This window comes from Excalfactoria chinensis, chromosome 2, assembly GCF_039878825.1.
Source record: "Excalfactoria chinensis isolate bCotChi1 chromosome 2, bCotChi1.hap2, whole genome shotgun sequence".
Classification (NCBI taxonomy): domain Eukaryota; kingdom Metazoa; phylum Chordata; class Aves; order Galliformes; family Phasianidae; genus Excalfactoria; species Excalfactoria chinensis.
In genome coordinates, this window is record NC_092826.1 from 140837477 (window position 1) to 140856893 (window position 19417).

The following is a 19417-nucleotide window of genomic DNA, read 5'->3' on the forward strand; positions in this document are numbered from 1 at the left end:
TGCTGTGTGCAGAGGGATGTTCTTAGAGAAGCTGCTCTTGAATTATTTACCATGGGGAAACCGAAGTCTTGCAGGGGAACAAAGATGCATGAAAATCATATCATAGAATGCCCTGGGCTGCAAAGGCCCATAGTGCTCATCCCATTGCAACCCCATGCTGTAGGATGGGTCACCAACCAGCAGCCCAGGCTGCCCAGAGCCACATCCAGCCTGGCCTTGAATGCCTGCAGGGATGGGGCATCCACAGCCTCCTTGGGCAGCCTGTTCGGTGCGTCATCACCCTCTGGGGGAAGAACTTCCTCCTGATATCCAACCTGAACCTTCCCTGTCTCAGTTTAACACCATTCCCCCTTGTCCCATCACTGCCCACCCTCACAAACAGCCATTCCCCCTCCTGTTTATACACTCCAAGTACTGGATGCCCACATTGAGGTCTCCCCGCAGCCTTCTCTTCCCCAAACACTCCGCTTTCCCTTTTTCTCTCTCCCCTGGAATCCCATTTGGGTTTGCTTAGTGCCCAGCAGGATATCAGCTACCACCCTGCACCCTACCATGATGAGTCTCTGGGCCAGGCGCGTCCTGGCAAAGAAGTAGATGACCCTCAGCCTCTTTGGCAGGCGCAGGTTCCGGAAGGAGGATGGCTGCAGTGTGATGGTGTGTGGGGTTGCAGGCCGTACAGCCGGCTGCCTCTCGTAGCGCTGCGAGCGGCTGGCAGGCTTTGCTGGGGGCAGGCAGGCCTCTGCTGGCAACCGCTTGTTCAGGTCGGCGAGCTGCCAAGGGAGAAGAACGGTGTGATGGCCACAGTGTGCACAGTCAGTCATCCACACTCACCTGGCTTGGACAAGTGCTGTGTCTGAGCTCCTACACGCACTCTCCAGCCAGTCTGGCCCAGCTTTACTCTGGCACACGTGTTCTTTTTCACACTCCTGTGCTCACCTGTCTGTGCCCAGCTCTCCTTCCAGCCCATTGATCCAAACTCAGCATGTTTACATACCTGGGAACCCACCCCCCTCATCCTGCCCCCAGCCCCATGTGTGTAACCAAGAAAGCCCTGCCACAGAGCTTTTACCACCCGATCCTTAATGTCTAAGAGAACAAAACCCACAAGGCATGTTTCCTTTAGTCCCTCCCCACCAGCAGAGCAGGAAGACCCAAAGCAGAGACGCATTCAAAGGTCCTTCCTTACCTCCATCCGGCGAATGTCAATGGACAGCACCGTCGTGAAAAAGAGCATCTGCAGAAAGAAGTCAGACACCAGGCCGACCACAGCAAAGAGGCAGAACTCCTGCAGGCAGAACACAGGCATCAGCCACGGCAGGGAGCCACAGGGACAATGGTAAACACTTCAGCTTCAAAGGCAACTCGACTCAGCAAACCCTTGCCCAGAGCACAGGCCTGAGTGTATTTCCTTGATAAATCCCATTGCCAGGATCCCCAAAAGCCTCCCCTCTTATTTAAAGCTCCCCCAGGAACACGGGGAGCCCAGGAGGGGGTACAGTCACTCCCCAAAGGAAGACCACCAGAGGCACTGTGTGATCTGCCATGATCTAACCACACGCTTGGTTCATGTTTATCTGATGGGTAAGTTCCAGTCCTGCAGCCCTGGAGAACTCCCATACCCACTATTCCATGTCTCTAAATACCAAGTACACAACAAACACCTGCAGAAGTGTTTCCTAATCCTCCTGCAATGCTCCATTTCCCCGGCAGATGCCACTGCAGAAGTAAGGATGAGAAGAGAAGCACAACAAGTGCACCCAGCAGCACTAACAGTCAGCTCCCACAGCACCCCTATCAAACAAACACACTCCCAATTCATGCTGCCATCCCCTCTCCCACCCTACATTTTAAACTTCAAAGCAGCATCAAATTAAAGCATTTTTCAGGAGTTTCCTTCCCCTTGGAGGTACAAACTTCTGTCCGGACCTGTCAGAACTCAAACAAGATCTCGTAAATGTGAGGAGAACATGAGAACAGAATGTATCACAAGTGCAAACGGGCTGGCAGAGCTGGGGATGTGCAGCTGGGGAAGGGAAGGCTGCAGGGAGAGCTGAGAGCAGCCTTCAGTATCCAAAGGGGCTCCCCATCCTGTTCAAACTAAGCCTGAACAGCCCAACAGCATGAGGAGGATTCTGAGTTCCCTCTGATCTGATCAACATTTGACATGAAGTTCTGGAAGTGGAGGGAAGAAACACAACACAGGTTCCCTTTGGGAAGGAGGAAAGCAGAGGGAAAGCAACATCCATCTGGACTGCACACAGGGCTCAGCAAACAGACTCCACAAATGGCAAACTCTGCGTATAGAGACATTAATTCTGTTAATACCTCCACTTATTCCGCTTAGGATTAGAGACATCTGAAACTGCCAGCCCTGGAAATCTGAAATCTTCTTACACTTGGATACTGCACATCCTATGGCAAAACCCAAACCCACTTTGGAGAGCGCAGGATGAGTGTGTGAGCTTCAGAACAAAGGAGTGGCCAAGAGAAGGAGAATGCAAGAGGGGCTCTCAGGGCACCCAGCAGCAGCTCAGCACCACTGGCACACTGCAAGGATATGGGGCTCATTACAGTCCCTGGGCCTCCAGCTATTCTGTTGTTCCCCACAGACAGGACCTGCTGGTTCCAGCACTGTATTGCCCCCCTGACAGCAAAAATCCCTGCTGGATTGATGCAGCCTGGCTCTCTTTCTGCAGGATTCCTTGGTCTGTGCAACACAATACAGAACTGAGTGTTTCTGTCTTAATCTGCATGGCTGAGTGTATATATATGCATGCTGTAGATGAGTGTGCCTGCATTTCATCCTCACTTCTTGTGGGACCTAAGGGCAGGGAGCTGCAGCCATCACAAAGTCAGCGAAGCCACAGAAAACAAGGGTTGCTGTGTTAGATGGGATTTCATTCGGCTAAGAAATAAATGCAAAACAAGGACAAACTTCCTGACCCCAGTTGTATCAACTGGCATTGAAAAATCCTGCTCCTATTCCCATACAACCTGCTGCACACTTAACCTTGGAGCACAGCATCTCTACAGACACATCTGCAGTACATCCACGTATGGACTGTGAGCACCGAGGCTCCCAGCAGAAGGTATTTGCTGGACCTTCTCAGAACTACGTGTGGCCCAAGTGGCAGCCCACACTCAGATGTCCCCAAGGATGATGCTATTTACATGCAGCTGCCACAAGGAGATTGAAGCAGGTGCCTGGCACTGCCTGAACTAAAGGCAGTTATCTCCTGCACCGCTGCCTTTCCTAAGGCAGCTCCGGCTGTGGCACAGATTCCTCCCTTCCTCACCATGAAGCCCCAAGGAGCAGCTGGGTGCCCCTGAACAGCTAATGCAAAGTATTGCACGGTACGTTCTAGCACTGACTACAAGCCTCTGTCCCATGTGCTCAAACTGATCAGCCGCACTCACCTGGATGGCTGGGACAAGGGTGAAATAGCCGATCAGGATGATCCCAAGCTCTGTGGCCATATTCTTCATAATTGACCAGCTCTCATTGCTCAAACCTGGGGAAATAACATGCACAGAGAGGTTAGGAGGATGCTTGCAGGTGAACAGGCATGAGCACAGCTTAAAGGACTGCTTGCTGCATCCAGCATCTTCACCCAACAGACAAAAAAGGGCTAAAATTCATATGACTTGTCTTGGGTATCTATTTACAAGTCAAGTAACTGGCCTGCACATTCCAGTGTCCTTATCAGATGGGTTATCATTAATCCACCTGATGATGAGGGTGGTGACACACTGGAACAGGTTGCCCAAGGAGGCTGTGGATGCCCCATCCCTGCAGGCATTCAAGGCCAGGCTGGATGTGGCTCTGGGCAGCCTGGGCTGCTGGTTGGTGACCTGCACACAGCAGGGGGTTGGAGCTGGATGAGCTTTGAAGTCCTTTGCAACCCAGGCCATTCTATGATGCTCCATCCCTGCAGAATTCCAAGGCCAGGCTGGATCAGGCCCTGGGCAACCTGATGGAGCTGTGCTGTCCCTGCTCATTGCAGGGGAGCTGGACTAGGCCTTCAGAGGTCCCTTCCAACCCTAAGGACTGGGTGGTTCTCTGATCATTAACTACAAAGAGCTGAGCACAGCTCAGCTCACAGCACTGCTTCAACCCCAGCCCTCTGAGGGCACCAAACACCGCAATGCAGCCATTCAGAACTGCAAAAGACCATTGAGTTTTTGAGTCCCATTTCTGATCTAGGATAATAAGCACTCACATTTTTAAAACCAAGTATGTTTTTTCTGAGCATCACTCCAGAATCTCTCTTATTTTTTTATGGTTAGAAATAACTTGTTGAGTTTGCAAACCCCACTTCCCCGTGGATTGAGGATACTCCATTCCTCATGCAGCTGCAGAGCTGATCATTTTCTCACATACTCAGCAGAACTTAAGAGGAACTGAGGACTGTGCTTACAGTATCCATGACACAATGGGAAAAGGTACTAAATATCCTTACCAGGGGATACAGCTCTCCCTTACCAACACTGTTTTAACCGTGTTTAGCCGATGCTTCACTCCAGAACTGTAAAAATCAGTGCTCACAATTACAGGCTTACATTAGCTCTTGGGAATAATAAAAATACCAAGACAGAGCATTAGGATTCAACTCCCAGCTCACACTCAGCACAAGCAGTGCTTGCTTCCACTACAGACTACAGCTAAGATCACACCTCCCAGTCCCAGCATTACCCTACTTCCTCCCGGTCAGCAGCCTTCCTCCCCTCCTGGTCTAGTATTAAATGTGGAGGTTGGAGGCCCTGCCTGCAGCAGGGGTTGGATCTTGATGGTCCTCGGGTGCCCTTCCAATCCAAGCCATTCTGTGATCCCACTATTCCATACCTTGGGCGATGCGAAGCTTCACTTCCAGGTCAACGGGCGTAGAGACAACAGACTTGGTGAGGACCAACACGTTCTCCAGGCCAATGACAACAACCAAGTATGGAAATATCTCTCTAAAGGACACGGGAACAGAACTGAGAGTGAAAATGATGGAAGAACAGAAGCTAAGCTGCAAACACACACCATAAAGCCAAAGGTAGGAAACACAACCCACTGCTCTTGGCCAAATCCCTTCCTTCTTCTCCCTCATAGAGTTATAGGGCATGTAGGACAAAGGGGTTCAGTGCCAAATATGGACTGTGAGCATCACTGCAAGGTGAAGGTCAGAGCCCCGTCCCACCACCACCAAGGAGCAGCCTGCTCAGGAGCCACCACACGGCACAGTATGCAACGTACATAGGAACTGCACAGCAGCAAATCCTCCCGGGGATCATTGGTACCCAGTGCTCAGCAATGCACACAGTGCTTCTGGAGGAGGATGGCTGTGTGCTGTGCTGCTCTGTGCAGGCCCAAGGGCTGTGTGCATGTACCCTCATCCCTGTGCAACTGACTGACAGCTCAGACAGCTAAACAACAGGCTTCAGGAGCACACCTGCCTCCTGCCACTACCGGAGAACACCTTCTAGTGCTGCTTTCAGCTGCCCACAGCTCAGCAGAATTTGCAGGCAGGCAGCTGCCATCAGCTTGTACCTTGCAAGGTCAGTGGGGAGAAACACCTGCCTGGAAACACTGCTGACTCAGCCAGTTCCTTCAAATTCCTTGAACAAATGGCAAGCTGAAACAGCAAGGGCTCCATTCAAAGAAGGATTACTGAAAAAACACACACAAAACCCATGAAGCCTCCAGGAATCCTCACTGAATGCCAGCTCTATCGATGGCTGTGCAGTGTGTCACCCCCTCCATCTCCGGTCCATGACCTTCACAGGAGGTGAATTCCCATATTAAGTGACAGAACACAAACACACGTAGCACACTCAGGGGCTCTTTGTATATGTCACAGAACCTGAAACCATCAAGTACTCAGTTCTGCCTTTATCTAAAGGCCTTTTCAGTTCGTATCCTGCACCACTCCTCCAAGCAGCAGTTCAGGACAGAACACAGATGTGAGAAAATCTCCTTGGAACTCTTAGGGATGGAAACTGCTGAATGAAAGGAATGAGGTCTGCTGCATGGCACAGATGTGCAGAGCAGGCTGCCCAAGAGCACAGCCTTGCAAAGCGCCTGCAGAGTCCCATCCCTACACCCAGCCCTGCAAGACAGAGCAGATCTGTCTTGTCTTGCTTGCAATGAGCCTTTGGAAGGCAGCACAAACCTGGCAGAGGAAACCCGTAACTCTCAACTATGCCCTGCTTCAACAGTTGCTTCCATTGCTGAAGATAATTAATCAGTAGGCACAGATTATGAGCTGAAATAGTCCTTGAAGAGTCAGCAGTTTTCATTGCAGACAACAAGAAGCTTAAGAGCAATCCAACATGAGCTTCTCCTGCAGAGCAGTGCAAGGCTGTGCAGGTCAGATACAAGCTGTCACACCCTGCAAACAGCAGCAGCAAATAGGGAGCAGTGGGTCATCATCTGAGACTGTGATTCCTCTCATCTAGTTGAGATAGCAGCTGCTGCTGTGGTCACTCGTGCTCTGCAATCAGCAGCCTTCACAGCCCTCCAGATCTCACATATTCCTCCCTCAGTGATCTCCAGGCATTCTGCCTCAGTTCAGCCTCAGATCCTGGATTGATCACATCACTGACCTTCACTGCATTTCCTCTTCTGTACTAAGAGATTAACGTCTATCTTATCTGTGATTATTTTATATAATTATATATTATTTTACTTGACTAATATTTGAACTAAGCTGCAAGACAAGGGAAAACCATCAAAGAAAGATAGGAAGACGACTGATAAAGGTGATGACCGATTAAGGTCTGGTCTTCAGCTGCCAAGAACAGAAAAGGCTCAATGTGCTTTGGGATGGTGAAGCTCAAGGTGCCTCACTCAGGAGAGGAGGCAGATCCCTTGTGGGCTCCCTCCCTACAAGAGTCCTCGCACCATAGTGCACCCACCACTACACTGCACAGTATTTACCTACACCAGCAGCACTGACCTCCCAAAAGGCCAACCCGTCCGAGCCACAAGTCAGTGAAAGCCCAGTGTCCTCAGAACCCAGCACGGCAGGATCCAAGCGTCCTCCATCTAATTAAACAGCATTTATAAAGTACTGCAGGAATGAAGCTTCCAGCAGCTTGAACTCCAAAGGAAATTGTCCATGCAATCATTTTAAGGCAAAGAATTTTCGCAGGAAAGCTACTTTAAGAAATAAGGAGTGCATTAATTAAGGTATCGCTGGATTAGTTTAGCCCTTAACTTGTGACAGCCATAAGGCTAACAGCACACAAAGGTCTTGGTCACTGTGCTAACCAAAACCAGATTAAACCCAAATCCCTTGGATTCCACTCATACATCTGCATCCAAATACCGTGTTTGAGGTTGCATTAAAAGTGCAGACTCCTCATGGATCCTATCTGCTCTACCTGCGCAGCTCGTCCTGATTCAGAATTAAGGCTCCTAATTACCACAGAGGTAAAAAAGGGAACAAATATTTCCATTTCTGAAGTCAATTCTTCATAGCTCTTTTAGGCTTCTTGGGGAGGAACTCCCCTCTCTTCCCTCCTGGTCAGATCTGAACTGTTTCAGCAGTTCCCAGCAGGCAGACAGTGCAGGTCAGTTCTGACACCTTTACACACTTCTCCCCAGCTAAATGTAACAAAGCCAGCCAGAGAAAAAGCAGTAAGTCCTTCTGGATGCTAAGACAAGTCACTGCAGGAGAAAGGTATGTGGGTGTCTACTCTGCTGGCAGGAAATCGTGTTCATGAATAAGACCTTGCCCAGCCAATTCCTTCTGCTTGAGGCTAAAAGGCAATGGCTCAGCATTGAGGCACCTCTGGGAACACTGTGACCTAGCAAGGTCTTGTTGCTGGACAGAAAGAAACACGCAGCCCTTCAGCTCAGGAGGGGTCTGCTGATAATTGTACACAGCAGTATCAGTAAACAATGTAACGTAACCTCAGATAAAAAACAATGACTAAATACTGGGCAGCCGTTATCAACTGATTTTACCTCCATCCGCCCTTGTTTAGGAAGAGGTTTGGTGCTGGAAACTTACCCTCCATTAAGAGTAGGTGTCAAACCAAACAGCGTGCACAGCCCAACTGACATAAGCAAAGAGCTGAGCACTGTCACAACAGCTGCCAGAGCCAGGCCCCATTTTGATTTCACCATGTCAATCTTCCCTGAAAAACAGAATGCAAAGTCTCCATTAGCACATGAAAGAAAATGACAGCAGGGATCCTCATCCTCATCTATGGCAGCAGTTATTTACCAGCCTGCAACCCAGAGCTGGTGGCAGCTCAGGGTCAGTGTCTGAAACACATATCCCTTCTCACAAGGATGAGATGGAGGACAGTACTTGGCTTGAAGCTTATACCAGCTCCAGTACAGCACTGCTGGGGCATGAGAAAAGGAATTTAAATGTGGCTAGTAAGGTCTAAACCACATGGATTTCACTTGTATGACCACAAATCAGTCTGTCCAAGTAGTAAAAAGCATCACTACTGTGGCACTTAAGCTATGTAAGACACTGAATAGCTCAGAAGGTATCGCTAGGAGTAACTACACACTGGCTGAAAGGAACCAACAAGCAGAAACCAGAGCAGCAAAGCTGCTAATCCTCCACGTGACCATGGTCATCAGCTCTGCTGCTGAAACAGGAGGGAACTGCAGCGCTATGGCAGTGCTATGGACATGGGAAGTGAACCCCGCCGCTCATCCCTGCAGTGCTCAGCTGGAGGCTGTACAGGCAGCTTACTGGCCTGCTCTCCCCTCCAGGCTCTCCACCCCACAAACCTACGTGTGGAGAAGTAGATGTAAGCGAAGAGTATAATGTAGGTGGTGACGAGGGGTATGAGCTCAGCAATGCCGATCTCCTCCTTGAAGTGCACGTGAATGATGCTGTCCTCCCGCAGCGTGCAGTTCGGACTGGGATGCAGCATCTTGAGGCGAGAACGGAGGCTGCTGAGGAACCTGGGGGGGAGAAGGGAGCAGGATGTCAGCCACACCACAGCAGAGCAATTCCAAGCAGGAGCTCGATGAGTTCAAATAACAAGGATCTCCACAGATCCACAGATTCATAGAATCATAGAATGACCCAGGTTGGAAAAGACCTTGAAGACCATCAAGTCGAACCGCAGCCTAACCAGTCCCCCATCTCTAACAACCCTCTGCTAAATCATATCCCTGAGCACCACATCCAAACGGCTCTTAAACACATCCAGGGATGGCAATTCAACCACCTCCCTGTTTATCCCATTCCAGTCCCTAACCATGTGTATCCCATTCCAGTCCCTAACCATGTGTATCCCATTCCAGTCCCTAACCACCCTTTCTGTAAAGAAGTTCTTCCTAATATCCAACCTGAACTTGCCCTGGCGCAACTTGAGGCCATTTCCCCTCGTCCTGTCACTTGTCACCAGTGAGAAGAGACCTGCCCCACTCTCACTGTAAGAACCTTTCAGGTACTGGAAGACAGCAATAAGGTCTCCCCTCAGCCTCCTCTTCCTCAGACTAAACAGCCCCAGCTTCCTTAGTCTCTTCTCGTAGGGCTGATTCTCCAAGCCCTTCACGAGCCTCGTTGCCCTTCTCTGGACCTGCTCCAGTACCTCCATGTCCTTCCTGTGCTGAGGTGCCCAAAACTGGACACAGTACTCGAGGTGAGGCCTCACCAATGCTGAGTACAGGGGCAGGATGACTTCCCTAGTCCTGCTGGCCATTCTTGATACACACCAGGATGCCGTTGGCCTTCTTGGCCACCTGGGCACACTGTGGGCTCATGTTCAGCCGAGCATCAATCAGTTCCCCCAGCTCCGTTTCCTCCACACAGTCCTCCAGCCACTCCGCCCCAAGCCTATAGCGCTGCTGGGGTTGTTGTGGCCAAAGTGCAGGACCCGGCATTTGCTCTTGTTGAACCTCATCCCATTGGCTTCAGCCCAGCTCTCCAGCCTGTCCAGATCCCTCTGTAGGGCCTCGCTACCCCCAGGCAGATCCACACTCCCAGCCAGTTTAGTGTCATCTGCGAACTTACTGAGGGTGCACTCAATAGAGATGTACACAACACAGCTCTCTCTAGGTCTGAGTGCTCACACTGCTCCTCCGGGGCACAAACGACATTCAGCCCATCTGCACGCATCTCCCACACCTTGACTTCTGTAAAGCTTCAAAGATAACTATGAAGATTCAGCAAAAACTATTTAAAGCAAGGGCTCGTCATCAAAAACCTTGGCCCTGGGGAGCAGAACATCCTTCAGGCTCAAACATCCCCCACATCTTCAGTAATTACGGCTCCCACGTGACAGTCCTTGAGGCTGAAGGGCTCTTGGATGGGCACAGGTTTGGCTGCTGTGCTGCCAGTGGTGTCCCAGGCATTGCCCGGGGAATTCTACACAGCACTGAGCAGATCGTTCCGTCCTCAGATTTGCTCAAGCCAAACCACTTCTGCCAACACTGCCACGGGGGTTTCACAGTCGGTACCAGCTGAATTAGCGCTTACTGGAAAGCAAAGCGCTCCATCTCTATGCACCAGGAACTGGGTCAAAGCAGACCTACTGGGCCTTGGCTGCTACAGCTGACAGCTCTGTGCACAGATGAAGCCATCATCAGAGGAACCCCCAGTGCCAGCTCTGGTATTATGCCTACTGTTTTTCAGAAGGAATCCAAGCGCTGACACTATTTCCTTTCTCCCCATGTTTATCTACAGCACCTCCAGAGGACCCCAAAATACTCCAGAACGGAAGGAAATGGAGACTAAACAAAAGCACAGCAAGAATCAGAATAGGAAAAAGAAAACTCAGCAAGCTTTCCAAGAAATGAGTGCAGGTCTCCTAGCATTAAACCAGCACAGCCAGAGCTCCCTACCTGGAGTCATATCGCTGGAGACCCAGTGTGACAGTGTACGACACCACTCGCTTCCTGTTGTACAGGTTCACCCCGCTGTATTTCCCAGGGAGTCCAAACAACAGATCTGCAAAAAACACAGCATGGATAACAGGAAAACAGGCAAACAGGATAACACCTTCTCAGTGCTTTGTTGAGATGCTGCTGATGTGTACAAATGCCTGATGGAGGATAATAAATGATGGAGACAGTGGCCTGCCCTCTAATCCTAACCCATAAGACATCTCAGCTAGCTTGTCACCTCCTCCTAAGCAAGGCTCCGTGTGCTCCAGATGCTCCTTCACACAAAGCAGAGCTCCCCTCATCTCTCAGGCTGTCCTTCCTGAAGAGCCTGCATCCATCCCCAGCAGTGCTCCAGAGCTGTGGGCTGCCCCTCCTCATCTCTCTGATCCCAATGAGATCAGTGCCCTACAACAGCACACACAGTTACATGCAGGCAACTATCAGAATCAGAGACTGCCTTGGGTTGGAAGGGACCTCAAGCATCCCCAGCTTCCAGCCCCCTGCTGCAGGCAGAGCTTCCAGCCACTACATCAAGTACTGGATTAGACTGTCCAAGGCCCCATCCAACCTGGCCTTCAACACCTCCAGGGATGGACGGGGCATCCACAGCCTCTCTGGGCAGCTGTTCCAGCACCTCCCCACTCTCACAGTACAGAACTTCCCCCTGACATCCACCCTCAACCCGCCCTCCTTCAGCTCCAACCCATTTCCTTGTCCTGCTCTGATCTGCCCTTTCACAGAGCTGACTCCCCTCCTGTTTGGAGGCTCCCTTCAGGTCCTGGCAGGCTGCACTGAGCTCACCCCGCAGCCTTCTCTTCTCCATGCTGAACAAGCCCAGCTCCCTCAGCCTGTCTTTGTAGGGAGGTGCTGCAGCTCTGAGCATCTTTGTGGCCTCCTCTGCACCCTCTCCAACAGCTCCTGTCTTCCCTGTATTGGGGACCCCAGACCTGGACGCAGCGCTGCAGATGGGGCCTCCCAAGGGCAGAGCAGAGAGGGACAATCAGCTCCCTGTCCCTGCTGGCCACCCCTCTGCTGATAGAGCCCAGGATCCCATTTGCTTTCCAAGCTCCACACACACACTGCTGGCTCATGGTCAGTTTTTCACCCTCAGGACCCGCAGGTCCTTCTCTGCAGGGCTGCTCTCAAGGAGCTCTTCTTGCAGTCCATAGGCATATCTGGGTTTACTCCAACCCAAGTGCAACACCTTGCACTTTGCTATGCTGAAGCTCATTATGTTCACATGGGCCCATCTCTCAGTGAAAGCACAAAGGCAGCAGGATGAATGCTGACCTATCTGTCACAGGCACTGAATGTAACAGACAATAGCACAAGGGAAAGAGCATTGTGCACACGTAGAGGAACAGGAACAAAACCTTGAACAACTTGCCTGTTATTTTTACACCTATAGAAAGGAGGCTCACTGAGTGGAATTATTTGCTTTCCACAAATATAGAAACACGGGTACAAAGCAAGTGATGAAATATACATGGCAGCTTCATTCTGATTGTTGTGAGTAACAAAATGCCACCCAATTTGGTACTAGCAGCAGTCTAGATACACTGGAGATAGAGAGGACAAAACAGTAATGCAAGCCACAGGTATCTCTCATAGCTCCCTTGGCACTTCAGCCTCCTACCTTTGAGTGTAGCTGACGTCTGCAGAGTCTTTGGTTCATGCTGGTGGATGGTTTTGATGATATCTGGGTCAGCGTTGAATCGCTCTCGATCGTTCTGCCAGAAGTTCCCTGGAGACAGCAACAGACAGCCGTGTTCGGGGAGCAGATTGCGCAGCTTCTTGAGGCCAGGAAGAAGGTCTGTTACCTGAAGGCAAACCTCCTCCAGGCTTTTGACACCAGAGCTGAAATGCAAACGAAGATCAGACGCTGCTGTGTGAGGTGCAGCTCTCACAAACAAAAGGCAGAACCGCTGAGATGAATAACCCAAGGACCCACATCTCACTAACCGAGGATGGAGAGCCCTGTGCTGTGGACCAGGACCTCCCTGTGACAGCGGTGCAATCTCCAGAACCTCTTTATCATTCCTCTGCACACTCTCTGGCCTCACAGCTTTCCCTGCTCACCCAGCCGAGATGCCACAGCTTTCAGTTCCATGTTTAAGGTACCACCCTTCGGTCCACAGAGAAACTGCCTCCCTGAAATTCCCCTTAAAAGACCTTAAACTCCTCCAGTTCTTTGCACATCTGTTGAATGGGGCACTACACAGGAATACTTCTTAGTATTGAAGGATATATATATATACCCACTGCTTGAGGTGGGTAAGATACAGAGTCTGCTCTAAAACACACAAAGGATTCAGTATCTGCAACTGTGCACGATGCTTTTGGCATTGCTCTGTACTGCGTGGAACAGAAAATGCCTTGCAGGTTCAGATATGAATGGAGCTGTAACACCAAAATGAGTGAACATGGGGTTGTGACACAGTTACACAATCCTTATCCAGCAGCAATTCAGGAGAGACTCAGCTTGGACTTCCAGCAGCACCTGACTGGGAGGGCTCAGCTCCAACCGATCAGCACAACATTTGGCCAGACAAGCCAGAGCTGCTGATCCAGAAGAGAACACCTCCCTCAACACCACATGGGCAATCGGTGCCTGCACACAAGAGGCTATTTAACAAAGGCCAATTGAAGGCTCTGGAGAACAACCTTCCCTGGCTCCAGCCCAAGGATAACAGAGAAAAGTGCTCTAGAAGACAAATCAGTCCAAGTCCTGTTTAAAAGTACCTTCCCTTGAGGGCTTTTTACACAGCGACCACAAGGAGAAAACATGGAACCCAACCAGTAATGACTGAGTTATGACTTTGCTACCAGCCCCACCAGAACCTAAATCCCATCCCTGCAGGGCAAGAGAAGCCACAGCTGTCAGAATACCACACCAGAAGATGCATCAGCCAACACTGTGCTTACGAGAACAGGTTTCTAAAGGAGAATCCAAAAGAACTGATGCAGTGATGCCTTCAGACGAAGTAAGAAGGCTGCTGCTTTGTATTTAGGCTTTAATGAACTCTGAAACTTAACAGTGACAACAGTTCACACTGCACACAAGCCTGTGAGCGCTCTCATTTGGGAAGTGAATGCATATGGCCCATGTGCCCAGCACTGCAGGTGCAGAGATCAATACCAAGAACAATGAAAATAGGATCCCTTTGTGTCTCTTATCCAGTTGTCAGCAACGTGCTGCTGCTTCTGTGCCACCTCAGTACCAAGGAATGCTTTGTTTTCGTAGCAAGAAAATGACCTGTGCTTAACTTTGATACCGATAAAACCAACTGATGAGAAGGAAGTGGACAAAAGGTTCTGAGGTCATTTCAGGATTTACCTCAAAGCTTCTGGAAATCCCCAGCCTGCCACTAAATGGGAGCCCTCAGCCCAAGGCTCGGGTTCAAAGGCCTTTTGTGTAAGGCTGGTTCTGCCCCCATACTGCCTCATGGCTCATCAAGGGCAACACAAAAAGGGGAGATAACGAGCAGGCAGCGCACAGCGGGAGGAAGTTGTTTCTGACTTGTAACTGGCAACTACATAAAGATTGCTATCTAAAATTATACATACGATTGAGGCAGAGATGAACTGGGAACAGAAAGAACGCCAAGGCTTTGTGAGCCAGAAGCAAAGAGCTCTATATTTAACAGCATGAGTGGCACTTCTAAATATCATCAGAGAGAAAGCAGACAGTTAACTCACACGGATGGGTTCATAAAAAAGGACAAACCATCAGGTAGAGTGATACAGGGAACGCTCAGAAAGGAAGCAATGGAGAATGCTGCCAGGGAAGTACGAAGTGAACCAAGAGCACGTGTGTCCCAGCCATGTGAATGAGAGGACAAAGAATGAAGAAAGCCAGGAGGTGATCAAAGACCCCAACCTCACCACGCTGCCTGCTCTCACCATCATTCTTCACACTGAACTTAGAAGGAAAAGCCAGGAAGCCCTTCTGTCCTTAGAAAGCAAACCCTGACAGCAACTGAGAACTTAGAGGAAAACATTTTGCTAGAAAAAGAGGCCAGAAGAGGCAAATTAATGTGTATTAAATGTGTTACAGAATCATAAAATGGCCTGGGTTGGAAGAGACCCCAAGGATCACGGAGCTCCAACCCCCACCACAGGCAGGGCCATCAACCTCCCCATTGAATAGCAGCCCAGGCTGCCCAGGGCCCCATCCAACCTGGCCTTCAACAGCTCCAGGGATGGACGGGGCATCCACAGCCTCTCTGGGCAGCTGTGCCAGCACCTCCCCACTCTCATAGTAAAGAACTTACATTCTTGGTTTATTATTGATTTACAAAGTAAGAATATGCCAAACTAAACCCAGTGGTCGCTCCTTTCAAATGCCTGACTTGACCAGGAGGATCTCATCTACATGGGTCCAATAAAGCTTCTGATGCAGCAACACAGAAAATGCTTTAGCTCACAAGAAAGATAGAAGCTGAGGTCGTAATGCAGTTTTGAACAAGGTTTACAGGCAAGCAAGTCGTGGGGCTGCTGAAAGAGAAGCCAATGGTGCTGGAGAAAGCAGAGTGGAACTTACCACGGGCAGCTCAGAACCAGCATCGTTTTGTCTTTTTACTGCTAACCTTGGAGCGAGATGCACAAACATTTGTGAAGGACGCAAAGAAAGATGTGCTGCTAATGCAGGGAGGAGCAGAATATCTGAGGTGGACAATGCAAGGGCTGGGCTCCGTTTAATCTCATTTCTATTGACAGCACAAAATCCCCATGCATTTGGGGACTAAAATGAGTTTCTGCTGCATTTCCAGTTCATCAGCTGGAAATGAGAGAAAGAAAGGTGGACGTGGAGATGCCAACCAACCACCCAACCAACATGCAGTGCTGATATGACTAGCCAGGACCTGCAACCTCACTGCATTCAGAAGAGGGATTTCCAAGGAAAATAAGGAAGAAATGAGACTTCGCTGCTGTGTGCACGCAGTCCTCATCTGCCACGTTTAGGGAAGAAAACACTGAGAAGAATGTGAAGAGAAGAGCAACCATTGCAACCAACTGAAACCAGAGCCATCTTCGCAGTGTGAGCCACGAGCTTCCTGTGTCTAGTTTAACAACCAAGGATTTGGGCTGGGGAGAATGAGTTCTCCCTGTAAATATCTGGAAGCAGAGCAGTGCTATTTTTGTACGGATGCTGTGTCAGGAGAAAAACAAGCAGGTAGAAACCGGCCCTAAACACAGATCGGGTGGAAAGCCAGGAGAAAGATCCTGATCACGTGAAATTGTAGAAGAGTTTCGCAATAGGCACAGTGGTGTCAAGTGAACTTGCTTTAATACAAATCTTGCATGCTTATGGAAAGGATTATATAGCACCGCTAACTGCTACAGGAGGGGTAACCTTGGAGGACCATTCCTGACCTCTCAGCCTAAGGATCCAACTGGAGTTTTGCTGACATTTAACATAGGCTAAAGGATAGGTAAGTCCTCCAGCACAAAAGCCAAAGTGCCGCACACACAAGGCTGCTGTGACATCCCTCAGCAGCAGCAGTTTTGAGAAGCAAACAAAGTCAAAGCTGATGATCAGACTTAATAGGCCATAATGGAGAAGATGGATGTGTGCAGTTCTGCCTTTCACACCAGCCTTGACAAGCAGCGGTTACCTGTCTCTCAGGGCATGGTTCCGAATCTCTTCCACCAGCTGGAAGACGCGGGACAGCGGCGAACGAAAGACATCGACAGCAAGGAAGTTCTTCTGCCATGGGGAGACGGTGGCCTTCACAAAGATCTGCTGGATGTAGGCCACAGGAGCACCAACGTACTGCAGGGAAAGCAGAGGGAGAATGGGAGCACACAGTGAGCTGGAAGCTGCAGAGCAGAATCAGATCACAGCCTGGCAAGCTTTCAGGAAGGGGTTTGCCAGACTATATTTTTCTCTCCCAAATTAGAGGTGAAACACAGCGGTAGTAACCTAGCATCAACTTGAGTTAGCTGTGTAGAGAAAAAGCTCTCTGTTGCATCAGGAAGCGTAGAAGAAGGTAAATATCAATCACAATAAGAACATGCATGGAGAGATTAGAGAGAGAAAGCTTAACAGGCAACTTCCCCCTTACAGAGAGTCTGGAATGAGAAAGAAACACAGGTTGCAAAGCAATGTTTCAGTACTGCTTCCTGACGTACTGGATCAGGTTATCAGCCCTGTTGGAAAGCTTCAGGGTTGCACCTTGTTCATCCAAAGAAATGTTCATTCTTAACCCTGAACATCAGGATCTAAGTCTAGTTCACCTGCGTGGTTTGCACCACTCAACTGGCTGCTGCTCTAGGTTGCACGCCTTCCTATGGCATTAGGAAACTGGAGCTTGTCCTCCCAGAGCCCATCATTAAATTGCCCTAGGACGAAGCTATCCATGTCAGCCTTGCAGAACAGGCCCTCACACAGCATTTCACAGCTTTCAGCTCTAACAAATGCCCAGCATCCTTTTTTATTTTATTTTAGAATCACAGAATGGCCCAGCTTGGAAGGGACCGCAAGGATCATGAAGATCCAACCCCCACCACAGGCAGGGCCACCAACCTCCATTTAATAACAGCCCAGGCTGCCCAGGGCTCCATTCAATCCGGCCTTGAACACCTCCAAGGATGGGGCATCCACAGCCTCTCTGGGCAGCCTGGAATAAGAATAACTGTTACTCTTCTAGACTAAGACTAAAACCAGATAAAACCACTGGTGTTACAGCCTAACCTCAGCAACCACACAAAGTAACACCAACCAACAGCACACTGTCCATGGATGACCACAGGTTTGCAGGCAGGGCAGCCAACCCAGCACAGCAGGGCTGTCTTGCTGCTGCCCCACAGAGCTCCTCACGCACACATACCCAGTCAGGGCGCTCGCTGAGATCTCCCTGCTGGGACACCACATCTGGGGAGGGTGGGAAGTAATCCTTCACTGGGGTGCTGAACTCCACAGGTCCTGTTCCAGGTAAGGGCAGCTTGAGCAGCGGGTAGCTGTGGATAAGACAGAAGTGAGAAACATTGTCATTTGGGTTGGTTGGTTGGTTTTATTTATGCCAGGCTTTTAAACAGTCTTCCAGAAGAGCTCAAAGAATGAATGGGCAGAATAACAGGAGCCCACCCCAGCTTGCACCCATCTCTGCAGGACAGGAGACACGGCCACAATATAACAGTGCTTCAGTTCTCGTGGGAACAGTTTCACACATTTCTCCAACACACAAGAGAGGTTTTCTCCCTTGGAAAGGGACAGGAAAGAATCCTGGGAGACAAAAAGGAAGGTTGGTAGTGCTGGGAACAGCCACATCTCTGCTATTCCACAGCCTGCACAAAACCATCATATCAAATCATGGAATCACAGCATGGCCTGGGTTGCAAAGGACCACAATGGTCATCTGGTTCCAACCCCCTGCTGTGTGCAGGTCACCAACCAGCAGCCCAGGCTGCCCAGAGCCACATCCAGCCTGGCCTTGAATGCCTGCAGGGATGGGGCATCCACAGCCTCCTTGGGCAACATGTTCAGTGCGTCACCACCCTCTGGGTGAAAAATGGGATCATTAGTTGCAGTTAGATGGCTCCTTTCCTGAGCCAGCAGCAATCAGCTCGGCAGCATTTGTCTTCTTTTTCCTTTGCCACTTCAATCCTCAGATCACTGCAGCACAATAAATACCTAAAAGCATTTGAGAGTTAAAATACCCAGCTTTCAGAGAGTTATTACTTTTAGTTTTCCCACCATTCTGCTAAAACCAGAATTTAGCTCCGCAGAGTCTCTAAAGTCATTAAATCATATGAGAACAGAACTGATGGAAAAAGCAAGCCTGCTGCCCGCCAGGTGCTGCCCGACCGCTGCAGCGGTGCACAAAGCAGAGCTCAGAGCTTCCAGGGCTTTCTGAAGCTGCTGCTTCTGCCCTTTTGTGTGAGATGCATGTCAAACTATCAGGCCTCAAACTCCTGGCACATCTTTCAGTATAACCAGGCTTTTCCGGCAGTGCTGTCAGCATAAATATAAAGGCCTTGGAATTGTTTCCACGCAGTGCTCTGCTGGCTCTGGTAGGGATTAGCTTGCATCATCAAAGGCCGTGGAGCGGATAAGCAGCAGCTAAAGATAAGGCTTCAGACTGAACAACAAAAGCTGAAAAAGAGTAATGGAATCAAAAGCGAAGCTTGTCAGATTTGCTATTCCATTAGTCTGACAAAAACGCAGCATCTAATTATTATCCTTCCATTGTGCAATGGGAAAGAAGGGGAAATAAAACGAAACGATGTGATAATGCGTGAGAGGTGAAAATGCCCAACAAAAGCCCCAGTCTGGAGATGTAGCACAGCCTCTTCTCCTTTCCCAAGCAGCAGTTTTGGCCCTTTTAAAAGGCAGCTGCTTGTCACAGCTGAAAGCAAAGGCTGCAGAGATACACAGAGCAACCACCGCGTGTCTGAGCCACACGATGACAGATATCAATTAGGACAGAGAATATGAGATATACAAAGCTGAATGAGCTCTGCAGGTGACCCAGGTGACGGGTCCTGCTGGTGTTGTCAGATAAGAGAAGCAAGCAGAGCCTGGTGGTGCACCTCAAGAGGAGCTTCAGTACCTTGAATGTGGTGAAA

The 19417-nt window shown here is 49.8% G+C and overlaps 1 protein-coding gene across 2 annotated transcripts in view; it reads right to left on the bottom strand.

The window, feature by feature from the left end:
* SCAP (SREBF chaperone) overlaps positions 1-19417 on the bottom strand; it is a 39695-nt gene that overhangs the window by 7116 nt on the left and 13162 nt on the right. The window contains exons 1-11 of one of the 2 annotated variants that reach the window (XM_072330424.1): positions 17680-17809; positions 16465-16622; positions 12667-12703; positions 12483-12590; positions 10805-10910; positions 8745-8917; positions 8001-8127; positions 4844-4956; positions 3418-3512; positions 1187-1285; positions 552-770 (exon numbers count right to left, since the gene is read on the bottom strand). In XM_072330424.1, the coding sequence (XP_072186525.1) occupies positions 552-770; positions 1187-1285; positions 3418-3512; positions 4844-4956; positions 8001-8127; positions 8745-8917; positions 10805-10910; positions 12483-12590; positions 12667-12703; positions 16465-16563 (1176 nt within the window). In that variant the 5' untranslated portion in view covers positions 16564-16622; positions 17680-17809. Of the gene's footprint in view, positions 1-551; positions 771-1186; positions 1286-3417; positions 3513-4843; positions 4957-8000; positions 8128-8744; positions 8918-10804; positions 10911-12482; positions 12704-16464; positions 16623-17679; positions 17810-19417 lie in introns of those variants that run through there. The other variant, XM_072330423.1, reaches the window with a different exon arrangement.